The sequence below is a fragment of the Pseudoliparis swirei genome, chromosome 12 (assembly GCF_029220125.1).
Source record: "Pseudoliparis swirei isolate HS2019 ecotype Mariana Trench chromosome 12, NWPU_hadal_v1, whole genome shotgun sequence".
NCBI classification, from domain to species: domain Eukaryota; kingdom Metazoa; phylum Chordata; class Actinopteri; order Perciformes; family Liparidae; genus Pseudoliparis; species Pseudoliparis swirei.
Genome location: NC_079399.1, coordinates 9,110,863 through 9,123,568, shown reverse-complemented (window position 1 = coordinate 9,123,568; position 12,706 = coordinate 9,110,863). Strand labels below are relative to the sequence as shown.

General features: G+C 42.9%; 2 protein-coding genes across 2 annotated transcripts; one reads left to right on the top strand and one right to left on the bottom strand.

The window, feature by feature from the left end:
* Positions 1 to 580: 580 nt before the first annotated feature.
* On the bottom strand, positions 581 to 11,819 carry parp1 (poly (ADP-ribose) polymerase 1). The gene is made up of 23 exons (XM_056428003.1): positions 11,602 to 11,819; positions 10,576 to 10,738; positions 9,718 to 9,833; positions 9,357 to 9,571; positions 7,335 to 7,425; positions 7,099 to 7,215; positions 6,730 to 6,906; positions 6,416 to 6,578; positions 6,042 to 6,182; positions 5,675 to 5,914; positions 5,521 to 5,586; positions 5,305 to 5,437; positions 4,872 to 5,067; positions 4,644 to 4,772; positions 4,347 to 4,430; positions 4,096 to 4,218; positions 3,865 to 3,993; positions 3,645 to 3,743; positions 3,287 to 3,439; positions 2,989 to 3,116; positions 2,807 to 2,868; positions 1,944 to 2,058; positions 581 to 1,286 (listed from the first exon to the last, which is right to left on the bottom strand). Exons 1-23 carry the CDS (start codon positions 11,722 to 11,724, stop codon positions 1,205 to 1,207), a joined length of 3,045 nt encoding a protein of 1,014 aa, XP_056283978.1. The 5' UTR covers positions 11,725 to 11,819; the 3' UTR covers positions 581 to 1,204.
* LOC130202491 (adenosine receptor A1-like) lies at positions 8,157 to 9,218 on the top strand. The gene has a single exon (XM_056428080.1). The coding sequence runs from the start codon at positions 8,157 to 8,159 to the stop codon at positions 9,216 to 9,218; it is 1,062 nt and encodes a 353-aa protein (XP_056284055.1).
* Positions 11,820 to 12,706: the final 887 nt, after the last annotated feature.

The window sequence follows — 12,706 nt, the reverse complement described above, 5'->3', positions numbered from 1 at the left end:
GATGACTGAATAATTACTTCGTATAATATACGCAAACACACTTATATTCGGTTAATATACATTAAACTTCCTGGATATGATGAAGAAATTCTTCGACAACCGTTTCGGAAGCAAAACTTGGAAGTCAGAATCAGCACTCAGCATTCCTACATTGTCATACAGCACTTGAATCACATATTTATTTGTTTTTTAATGTAATTCATTGTTAGGAAAGGGGTAATAATGCTTCATTCATATTTAAATATTTTCCTATTAGGTGCAACTTGTGTCACAGGAGATAGATAGAAAACCATAGTCGGAAAAAAAGTATTTTCATGAAATATGTCCTTTTCAAATGGGAAATCATGTTAATAAATACACTTTCTGCTTAGTGGTTTTAGTTTATAATCTTTACATTTCCTACATGATTTAGCATCACACTGATCATGAATTAATTGGAAAAAAGATAAAGCTCTACATAAAACAAATCCAGCATCTCATAACTTTGATGTGCAAAATTTACATTAATTTCCACAGTAATCACATCTAAAATGGTATCAAACATGCAGTTTCAGAAAATAATCATACACAAAGGCAGGCCTGACATTTTGAAAACATTTTATTATTTTGAGGTCAGCGAGAAGAGTATTAAAAAGTGTACTACATAACATGGCAGTCCTTTCTTTTGCAGAAAACAAAACAAAAAGGTTTCATTGTCAGCATGGAAGACAAATTGAGCGACACGCAACAAAAACAATATACACGTCAAACCTCGTCCAGTATCTTTGAATCGAACGGTCTACAAAATGTTCATCTCAGCGGATAATGGTCTGTGTATGTCTGCAGGAAATCCCTTCTAAACTTGCAGCACAAAACCTTAAGTTAACCAAGTAAAATACTTCTTAAACTCAAGATAACCACGTGAGACAGAAAACTAGAACAATTTTGAAAAACCTTTCCATGTAGTCGGCATCGCTTGCTGGAATCACAGTAATACAATGTGATTTCTGGGTCTCTTTTGAGCAACTGAAGGGTCACTAATGTGTTTCTAAGGAAGACTGCCAGCTAGTAAACCTGATGAAAAAGCAATAAAGTGTCTTGAGACTCTGTTGACCATTGTAAAGCATGGTTGAGCATCACTCCTTTACCAAATAGTTTCTGTTGCAGAGAATGAAGGCAACAGTGGTAAACGTTTTTACTGAGGAGGGTCTGGACGAAGGCCCTCTCACCACAGGGACGTCTGGTAGTTAAACTTGATCTTCACGAGATACTTCATGTATATTTGGGCCACATCATACACAATGTACCTGGAGGAGCAGCAGTTTAGGAAAACCAAAACTACAAATAATAAGACTGTGAAATAAGAGGACATTTCACACACATTATAGACATGACGTGCAAATAAACAGATGATCCAAGGGAAGAAATCATAAATTAACAGGCCTGTGAAGTACATCTCACATTTAGTGAGGGAATTTAATTGAGAAGTTTAAACCCTTGTTATTATTCTTGTCCTGTCTTTGACATTCAGTCAGTGATTTTTGTGTCAGTTTCTGCCAAAATACCTAATTACATCCTGGTATAAACCACGAGTGGTGCCGCAGAGGGATCTACATCATGATTACGAGGTTAGAAAACAAGCCGTTACACATTAAAGATACGATTATTTGGCGAACGCTTTTTAAACAGCCGTCCAAGATCAATCTAATTTTGACATTAGATTGGAAACATCGGCCTAAATTTAGGTTACATTTCATGTTATGGGAACTTGGCAATAAACAGCTAAACCTGTACAATTAAGTAGTGACAATGTAGTGATTATAAATGAGTCAGTTTAGCTGTTGACTCTGCAGACACAACAAACTACAAAATAAATATTGATATGGCAAAGCAGGAAAACTATAGGGTAATTTGGAAAAATAATTGTTAAAGTCAGAACCCAGGTGGTCAGTGTTAAAGGATACTCGTTGTACAGGAGACTTGTGTCATCAATGTTAGTGTTGGCTCCTTTCCCCAGAGGCACTTGCACCCCATCCAAAGTGACAGATGCACTTGGATCAGGAGCAGATCTGCCCAAACCTGCAGGAACACAAAAGGTTAATGAATAAAAATCAAATTATTATGTATTATTAAAAAGGGGCACTTGAGTTGCCAAATGTGATAATCACTATGTAAAAAAAAAAAAAGTTACGCAAAGCAGCTAAATAACACATCATTAAAAAAGTCAGTGTGTTGGATTTTTGGAAATATATTATGATTATTATATCATGTTATTCTAAGTGGTCAATCACTTGAAACTAAGAATGATTGTTTCCTTTAGCTTAGAAAATGCCCTGCATATCTTCTCATAGCTAGTGAAGCAGGTCCTCTTCACCGAGTTTGCCGTGTTGCACCGCCATTTTTCTACAGTAGCCCAGAGCAGACAAACCAAGAACTTGTTTGAAAGAGAGGGCTAATACAAATTTGTACTTTACCGTAGGCCACTGTAGTTCTCCAACACACTTATGAAACTGCAGTAATGTAAGCTGCAGTGTGCAGAACGTGGTTCCGACAGATGCCGTCTGTCTTTTTAAGTAAAGTTGTGTTGTTATGGTTACGGATAAACGGCGTCCCTGCGGTTTTGCACTCAGCAGTTTACGTTACAGCAGTCTTGAGGAAGGAGGCTTGAGCGGAGGGGTACTCGGTTGGTTGCAATCTGCAACCTCCTTGCTAGTACCCACTGAATCCTGCACACTGTGCCTTTAAGCAAATATGTCTCTCCCAAACCTTTCCTCAAACACCACATGGACAATCAAAATCACATGAGCAGTGACGAAAGTGTTCTGACCTTTAACGCTGTGCTTTCCCTTAGGTAATTTTGAAATGTGTGACGCCTTCTTCAATTCATGCCTGCATAAAAATTAAAAAAAAGAATAGACATTCATTTATATTATCCTCACACATTTTTAAAGCACAGGAAAAGGTTGATATTCAGGTTCTTTTTTTTAAAGAACGCAGACTGTCACTTACATGTTGCCGAGGGCAACCTCGGCCAGCAGTAGGAGGCCTGCAGGGTCTGACTGGGAGGTGTGACAGTAGTTTGCACTCTTGGACACCATGTCGGCAAAGTACACACCTTTACCGAACATGTAACCAGTCTAGAGAAGACGAAGCAAAAAGGCAATGTAAAAACATATCCTGTATATACTAAACACATGACAGAATATTTGAAAGTTATTTGTTAAAGTGAATGTATTCCATTGTTGCTTCAGCACAAATGGATTTTTGGTTCCCCTCAAACTTGAATTAACCACAAACAAAACCTCACCACTGGGGCTTCGGGAGGGGCAATGCGAAGACCCTGAGACATGATACCAGCGTAGTTGGTGGCGCGAGAACCGTGCCACAGTAGCTGCCGATTGTGCAGCTCCTCGAAGGGACGGTACCGTTGGCGCTCTCCCTCTCGAACTATTTTGAAGATCTAGAAAAATGGGGTAAAAAATAAATTCGGCAATGCAGTGGGATGCTAACTTATGATGGACAACAAAAGTACACACAGTAGATATAAACAGAAACACAATTAATGTAGAATCATTTACATTAAGTTTGCAAAAGTAATTAGAAACATACTATACACTAAGAACATAATTAGCAACATATTTAAATAAATAAAAAAGTGGAGTTACCTCTTGCACTTCAAGCGTGTAAGTGTTGTGTGTAGCAGCGTGGGTGTTCTTAACATATTGCATAATGATCTCAGCCTCAGCTGTAGTCTTGTCAACAACCTGCCAAACAACAAATATACAGCATACTGTAATCTTGCCATACATAATAATCACGTCATACAATTACACTGCTGAACATTGCTCTTAGAGGAAAATAGGGTCAAATAAAAAAACTCCTCACCTCAATCTTGGTTTTGAGTTTCTCATAGTTGATGTCAATGGGATCGCTCTCATTGTCCTGGGCCCCTCCCCTCAGCAGGCTGTAGGCCACTTCAATGTCCAACAGGTTGTCCAACATCTGAACTTTAGCCTAAATAGTGATGTATGTGGATGTTGTTAGATGCTTTCATATTCTACCCGTTTATAAAGCAAGACAGAATTGTACAGTAGGATACCGTATTCACGTCCTTACTTGAATGTAGTCCAGGCTGTTGAGCAGTGGAGGTTTCTTCATGCCAAAGTCGTGAGGTATCAGGGTGTAGAAGCGATTGGAGAGATCCAGGATCTGGGCCTCGGCCTGAGAGTCTGACACAGCCTATGATGAAACAAAGCAACCAGCTCAGTAATAAGAAGATTGCACGGTCAGGGGAGACTACGAAGAGGAACCCCAACCGAGAGGTAAACCATGAGACAACCCTCCTGGAGGGGCTGTTGGTTGCTGACCTGCTGTACTTCAGTGAGGAGAGAATAGGCACTCTGGATCTGCCTCTTACTCAGCTTTCCGAGGGGCATCTTCTGGAGGTCAATCTGAAGACGGGGCAGGAGCGATAAGATATATATATTATATATATATATATATATGTGGAACACAAAAGATTATTGCACACACACACTGGTGTTGCATTAACACAATGTATTTTACACTGTAATACTGAAATAAATGAAAAGGAAAACTAGATTGCTCCAATGTGATTCTTATTTTAAATGTCCATGGCCACAGATAACATAAAAGAGTCTTACCTCGAACTCTACCATGGCCTTCTTCATGCTCTCTACGTCAAAGATCATCTTGATCAGCTCCTGCACGGGCTTGGCCAGCTTGGACTTGGTGCCGGCGGAGGCGGTCAGCCTCTTCACTGCTTCTTCGTCCTGTCAAGACACACGGACACCGAGGAGCCCAGTCAGATACAGAAACAAACAAACGGTCACGTATGTTCTTTTTGGTTTCGAGTGTGTTGCCGTATGTACCTGTCCATAGTCGATCTCCAGGGGGTAGAACTTGTTGGGATATTTGGTGAAGTTGGAGGCGCTCCAGATGTTGCCCGTCTTCTCTTTGTAAACACTCAGGAAGTTGTCCAGTGCAGAGTTTTTGTCGTTAAACTTTTCCAGCTTGTTGCCTCCGATGGTCGTGCCCACTCTTCCCCATGACCTGAACACCCAGTATCTGGACATACAGGAAACATGGGCAATGTAAGAGACAGTCTATGAAGAATTATTATTCCGATACAATAGTTATTTCTCCATTTGTGGCAAAATAATGGGGGAAAGGTTCCACTGCACTGCCACAAGCCAAAACACAACATGACGTGCAATGTATGGGATTATTAGTTTGATATCAACCTTGTAATAACCTCTGCACAACAGAAAAGGAAGTGAATTGATTTCCCTCAGTCACACTGACCGTTTCTGTACGTCATCCTCCAGCAGCTGCAGTTTGTAGTAGGAGTTTGTTCCTCTGACGATGTCCACAAGGCCCAGCGTAGCGCTGTACATCTTCCCGCCCTGCTCCAACACATGAGCGCTGTTCTCCAAACCTAGGAAATCAAAATCATCAGTCAAGGTCAGAAGACAAAAAAAGGGGACAGAGATGTCTTTGATGCAGGGTGCTCATGACTACCTGAATCCGGATCCACAGCAGCTCCTCCTTTGACTGTGAGTTTCATCTTCTTGGATTTGCTACCACCTACAATAATGGCGACGCAATTAGTCACAAATACTAGAACACAAGTTTAGATGAAACAACAGATCTAACACCAACAAATATCCTTTACCTTCCTCCTCCTTCACCCTGCCTGTGCTCTTGGTCGCCAACGCTCCAGACTTAGAGGCTACAGACGAAGCTTGTGCCTCGACCTTGACCTCTGCACCCCAGGGTGAAATGGCGTGCAGGGAGACCAGTTCCTGGAGGGATTTACCCGACGACTTGATGTCTGTGAGGAGATCCTCGGAGACCACGCGCACGCCGGCGTCCCTGACTTCCTCCATTTTCTTACTCATCTTCTCCACCTCCTCTGTGAAAACATTAAAGAGGAAACAGGTGTGATGCAGACAGCGAGTTAGAAACAGTGGACATGTTACGTAGACGGCGCTCACTGGCCCACGTATTGGTAATTTTGCAACGATTGACGAGTAACTCACTTTTGGTGCTGAGGCAGAGAGAGGCCTTATTGGCTGTGGTGGAAATCTTTCCGCCCATCTCCTCCACAGCAGTCTTGAGATCATCCTTGTTCTTGCTGAGCTTGCCCACAGTCAACAGCTTCAAACCAGTCAGAGGTTTGTCTATGGGATTAAATAGATTAAACATTAAAACAATGCGATCATATGGAAGTATTTTGACTATTTGGCGTTCAAATTCCACCGTCTGTCTTACTTTGTATTTTTTGTAACATTTAAGTGCACATTAAACGATTGAATCAAATCACTGCCTCTGCATACAAAATCCAAATATTCCGTCACAAAATGTTTAAATATTCGCAGGATGCTGACGCACACCTTCAGGTGTACTCACTCACCTGCAGGGGCTCCCTCTGGCAGTCGCTCAGTCGGGGCACTGGATGCACTCGCCAAGGGTTCTGCTTTGACTTTGGCGAGCGTTTGGGTCGGAGCCTCCTTCGGGTAAACTCTGTCCTGGCGCTTGAACTTGAATTTCTTCAGGAAGGGAACTTCGTGGAATTCCTAAAATGATAATGCAAAAATATTCCAAAAAGAGATGCAGCTCAATCACCAGGATCAATTAATACCTATATTTCCAACTGTAACTCAGCTGCTCAAGGAACAGGTGGTGACTTAACATGGAAATATCAATATCTGAGATGAGGTGACTTACCTTGGGAGTGACCCAGTCTCTGCGTTTGGGTGTTGTGGTCTTCAACACACACTTAGTCCAGGCTGAGATGTCCCCTGAACAATAATATGCATCGCCCTTACACACCACCTGGCCCGTGCACTCAGTACAGGCCTCAAGAGCACCAAAAGCCATGCCGTCAGCCAGGCAGTCCACCACCTGTCGGTTAAACACAGATGTGCTTAATTCCAACTGTATCAGGTGTCACAGCGGCGACAGTTTGTCGTTTAGGTTTTATACACGCAGCAAAAAACACAAAACACTTTCTCCCACAACACAACAGTCTGGATTCCTTTAAATGTAATTTCATCTTTAATACAGTGCACGGTAAATAAGATAAGGCTCTCCTACATTTGATTCTCCGGAGGGAACTTCTTGGTCATTTGCAATCAGAAGCTCCTTCATATCATTGGTTGAACAGAACTTCTTCAGCTTGTCCTTGATACCCCAAATTAGCTGACTTTGGATCTGCAGAAGCAAGAAGAAATAGACGCCACACACACACATATGTGCGTGTTAAAATCATGGTTGCCAAACAAAATGTGATGTTTTCAGCAAAATAGGAAATACAATGGAGGAAAAGGTACCTTCAGCTGCTCATCCAGCTTCTTCTTCTCAGCCTCTTCCTCTTTCTTTTGTTTCTTAGATGGTCCATCCACCTCGTCAGTTGTACGCTTCCTAAGAACAAACAGAAGTTCCAAAACATTTTTTCCCCAAAACTTTTGTTGTTTTGTTTTTAATGATTCCGGATGGACCAAAAAAAGAAGAGAAGAGGATGGAAAAAAACATCCAAATTAACTTCCTAAATGAGGCCAAAAGGGAACAAACAAGCCCGAGTCTGACACCTTTATTCGTTAGTGGAAATTCATTAGGGCCCCATCAGTTAATAGACACACACACACATGCAGGTACATGTCTCCACAATCCCAGGTGTCAATGCTGATATCATCCACTCTGCCCTGACAAGAAATATTCATTAGCCTCCCCGTGAGACCAGACAGACACACACCAGCACACAGGCGCCAGTTAATGACCATCCAGTTGCAGCCGGTCTCCGTCTGATCCTTTGTAGTGCAAAAACAACAAGACAAACATCCCTTATCAGACAACTGATGATCCAAGAGGGAGGAAGGGACTTCTATAAAGAAGCATCCTTCAGGTGTGTTCAAACAGAAGTGTGGAGAGGATGTTTAGTGTGAGGACAAGTGTGTGTGTGCATCATCAGGGTCGCTGACGTCAGAATAACGATGACCTACTCTTTAGTTTATTGAGTAATAACAATTCTTTTAAGAAGAGCTATCCGGCAGTAGATTGGTGAGTAACTTCAGTTTGGGTTTTTGGATTTCATTGCATTTAGAAGACACGGTCGACTTCTAACTTGAATCTTATTTCCTTCTCTAAGGACACCCATGGAGCACACCACTGTCCTGTTGAACCTCTCCACTTTCTACCAAACGATAAACTCATCCTGGTCATCTTCTCCTTTCCTACAGCCTTCACAGATCTCCTCAACTCCATCCTCAAATACCACCTCCCCCCTTCCGCCTGCTGACCTGGTGATTTCCTCAAATGTGGGGTACGTGGCGGCCGAGCTCGTCATCGCCGTGCTCTCCATCATCGGCAATCTGCTGGTCTGCGCTGCCGTGGGCCTCAACCGCAAGTTGCGCACGGTCACCAACTACTTCCTCGTCTCGCTGGCGGTCGCTGACGTCTGCGTGGGCACGATCGCCATTCCCTGCGCCATCCTAACCGACGTTGGTTTACCCCGTCACAACCTCTACTTGTGTCTGCTCATGCTGAGTGTTTTGATAATGTTGACCCAGAGCTCCATCTTCAGCTTACTGGCGGTGGCCGTGGAGCGCTACGTGGCTATATTCATGCCCTTCCGCTACCAGGCCGTGATGACGCCTCGTAACGCCGTGTTAGTCATCCTGACCACGTGGCTGCTGGCCTTCCTCATCGGGCTCGTGCCTCTGATGGGCTGGCACAAGACGCCGGGTGATTCGGGCCACTGTTTCTTTGTCTCGGTGGTGGACATGACCTATATGGTCTATTTCAACTTCTTCGCATGCGTGCTGACACCCTTGGTGATCATGTTTCTCATCTACGCCAAAATCTTCGCCACGGTCAAGCAGCAGGTGAAGCGCATCGCCTCGGAGCAAAGTGGCCGAGAGGAGGGACAGATGAAGGCTGCGGCGAGCATGCGCCGGGAGATGAAGACCGCCACTTCACTTTTCCTGGTTCTTTTCCTCTTCACCAGCTGCTGGATCCCCCTCCACGTAATCAACTGCTTCCTGCTTCTTTGCCCACACTGCTCTGTGCCGTTTGAGCTGCTTCTCACCGCCATCATCCTGTCCCATGCCAACTCTGCCGTCAACCCCTTCCTGTACGCATACACGATGAAAGCTTACAGAGACACCTTCAAGGCTATTTGCATGGGCTGCAGGACGGTGGGAGACAGAGAGGCTTAACATGCAGTCAGCGGGGAGGATAGACACGGGGCGGCTGTACGACACGCACACCGGCGCTGAAACACTGAACACTTTGCTTTTTACATCTCGAGTGCCCAACATGTACAAAAGTATATCATCCCTTCCTTCTGGACTCACCCTTCAGTTTTAACGACAGGGAGCCTCTTCTTCAGTTCCTCCTTGTCTTCTGCCCGCAGTGCGTTGAAACCCTTCAGCTGCGCGGCATTGTATTCAGGCTTGAAGACCAGTTCCTCCCTGCTGCTCACAAAACACGCTGTGTGATACCAGCGGTCGATCAGGCCCAGTTGGGGCTTCTCTGCGTCCACAGATTTCTTGGAGACCCGTATCTGATCCTAAAAGAGAGAATCATAGACTCTGAAGGCTATTGGGATGAACCCCACTTTAATCAAACGTATGTTATACTAAAACAGATGTCGTTTGAATGAAAGGAAAGCCTTTGTTATAGTTTTCCGGTGTGCAAATAGAGGTAGCTGCTAACCTTTTCTATTTTCTGATCACAGCCTTTGCATGTGCTGCGGTTCGACTTGGCATATTCCACCGCAAAGTCATTCAGTATCTTCTGTCCTTTAGCTCCACTCTTCTGGTCCCCTTTTCCTGCAAGAAGGAAGTAATACAATGTTACTTACCAAGTACCAAGAATAATCAAGTGAAATAAATGACTTTATTAACTTTTATATTTATATTGTTTATATTCTCTGAGACAAATTTGTAATTTGTGAAAATGGGCTATACGAATAGATAAAAAACTGAATTGGTATTGCTCCTAAAATGCTTAAACTTGGTTGAATGTGGAGGTCCAATGTCATGTATACCTGATGTTGTATGTTTATGACAAATTTAATGAAGCTGAACTCATTTTTATGAAAATATATGCAAGATTTCTGAGGATATATTTAACAGGACAACAGAATATTAATTTTAACACATCTACAGCAGTAATTACACAGATATTGTATAATATAATCTAGGTGTTTCATTTATTTTCTATAAGCTTGTGTATGTTTTTTACAACTGCTGATAATTGATGACAATGTTTTCACTGCATCATTGAAAAGATGTATGGTGATACACACACCTGTTTGACAGAACGATGTTTACCACCACTGAATAAAAGCACATAGTCTTTGTATGTGTAAATGGGATAAACTTTGTTTGCACATCAACCGTAATAACAAAGATGATGTCAGCTGCTCAACTCAGGAGCCACAGGCCTGAGAAGACATTGACTCATCTACATGAAGCCCCACTGGGGCTACAGTTCATACATGTGTGTGAAAACGTGATATTTGAAGAATCCATGAAGATCTATGTTAAATGATAAACGTTCATTACTGACCTCCTGTTGCTCCCCCACCTTCGATGGCCTTTTGTACCTTCTCCTGGTCCTCCCAGCGGAGGTCAGAATACCCAGAAATATCCGCGGTCAACTGAGCTGCTGCTCGCAGCCAGAAGCAAGAGAAGTGGTGCCAGTGGGGGACTTTCCCATCAAACATGGGTGACTGCCGGAGAAAGACCAAACACAATACGGTCAAAGTCAACCAGTGTAACTGTGTGTGGGGAGGACACACAATTATTTGATTGCAATGTAAAATATATATGTTATAAAGGAAATGTCCTTACTCCTCAGACACATGTTTCACCATGCATCTTGTAGGTCTAGATGGGCTGGGCACTTATATGGGAAGGCTGACACAATAAAGAACTACGAGGGAGAATGGGAATACTCCAAAAACATACTGGGAGGCTTTATTTAAAAAAATTAATGAAATAGCTTATTTAAATGGCCACTCATTAAAACGCAATAGGCAATAAAGTGATGGACCTGTGCCCCTGCTGACTTGGCAGGCCTTTAGTGGTGAAAGTCAGGTGATTGAGTGTCTGGAGGTGCTCCACAGATCATGAATAAGGTTCATTAGCCTCTCAAGTGAATTAATTCTCTTTTGGGCAGCAGGCAAACTTTGCAACGTATAAATAATGCTGTTGTGATTTTGGCCTCTGAGGGAGATGGTCACATTGAGCATGTGTCGGCTTTAGGAATAACCCTCAAGCTGCAAAACATACACAAATTAAACTAACGTTCATAAATAGCAGGATGCATGATTGCAAGAGTCCGACATGAAGACGGGCTCAACGCTCTTTGTGAGCAAGACCAGACAGACAATGACAGCCATTTAAATGCTAACTAGGGCCTAACCTTACACAACACACGACAAACTGCATATTTGCATTACATCGTCAAATCATAAACATTCATTTTATTCTCAAAAACAAACCGGCTAGCTCACAAAAGCTCGCAGCGTGGCAGTAAGCTAGGGAGAGCATGCTTCTTCAGCGGAAGCGACCCCAGACGTCGGCACGTTACCTGCACCATGATGGCCATCCTCAGCGAGTCTTTCGCTATGTTTTCCTTGCATTTCTTGCACGATGCGCGGCCGCTTTTGGCATATTCCGCTTTGTACATCTTGTCCTCTTGAGAGTCCGCCATACTTGTATAAAATTATTGCAAAAAAAATAAAATGAAGTAACTGTGAGGCTAACTTTCTGCTGGTGACAAGGGGCCACAATCAATGCTCAAGAGAAGGGAAGCCCGCGTGCCTGCACAGCATCACAGAGATGAGACGCGAGAGAAGAGCTCTCACTCTGTTTCGGTTTCCTGATACCAAAAACGTCCCCAGAAAAGCAGCAGCACCTCTGTAAATATTATGGTGTCAGATAAGATAATCCTTTATTACAGACGATTACAGCAGCAAAGGGATAAAGTGCTTACAAGAAACATAGTAAAACATTTTTTTTGAAAGTGATGGAAACAATAAAGAGTAAAGCAGTAATACAAAAAAAAGTAAGAATCTACAGTAACGTTATATGTACACAGGCACAATAAATATGGTTATTTTCCACCGTGCTTTAATATTGCAAAGGTTGGGGTAATTAAAGTGATTAAGTGTCATTGTGGTTTCCTTGGAGCTCAGCTGGTTGCGCAGCCTTGACAGCTGCACAGAGCTGCCAGGGTGTTCAGCATGGGTTGGTGTTATTCATCAGGGATGATAGACCACTCCATAGAAGATGGCTGATGCCACCACAGAGGCAAAGAAGGTCTTTGGGAGTGCTCCCTGCACTCCCGAGATTACCACCAAACATGTGCATGTAATCAAGGCTTTGAGAAGTTTTCTAAAACATGGGCTTTAAGCTTTATTGTAAATGGGGGCATAATATTGACTGATCAAAAAGGTTCAGCTGTGGAATATATTCGGCCTCAGGGTCCCAGCCAGATGTGGATTGAAACCCTGCACACAAGCTGCAGCAGACTTGGACTTGAGTCATACACATTTGGACTCACTTTGAGACTTGAGGTTCTTACTTCTTGAAGAGACATGGGACTTGGCAGGGAAATCTCTTAAATTTGGACCTTGAAAAGCCATAAAACAATAAATAAAAACTAAATTAGACAGCAACAGGCAGACATAAAT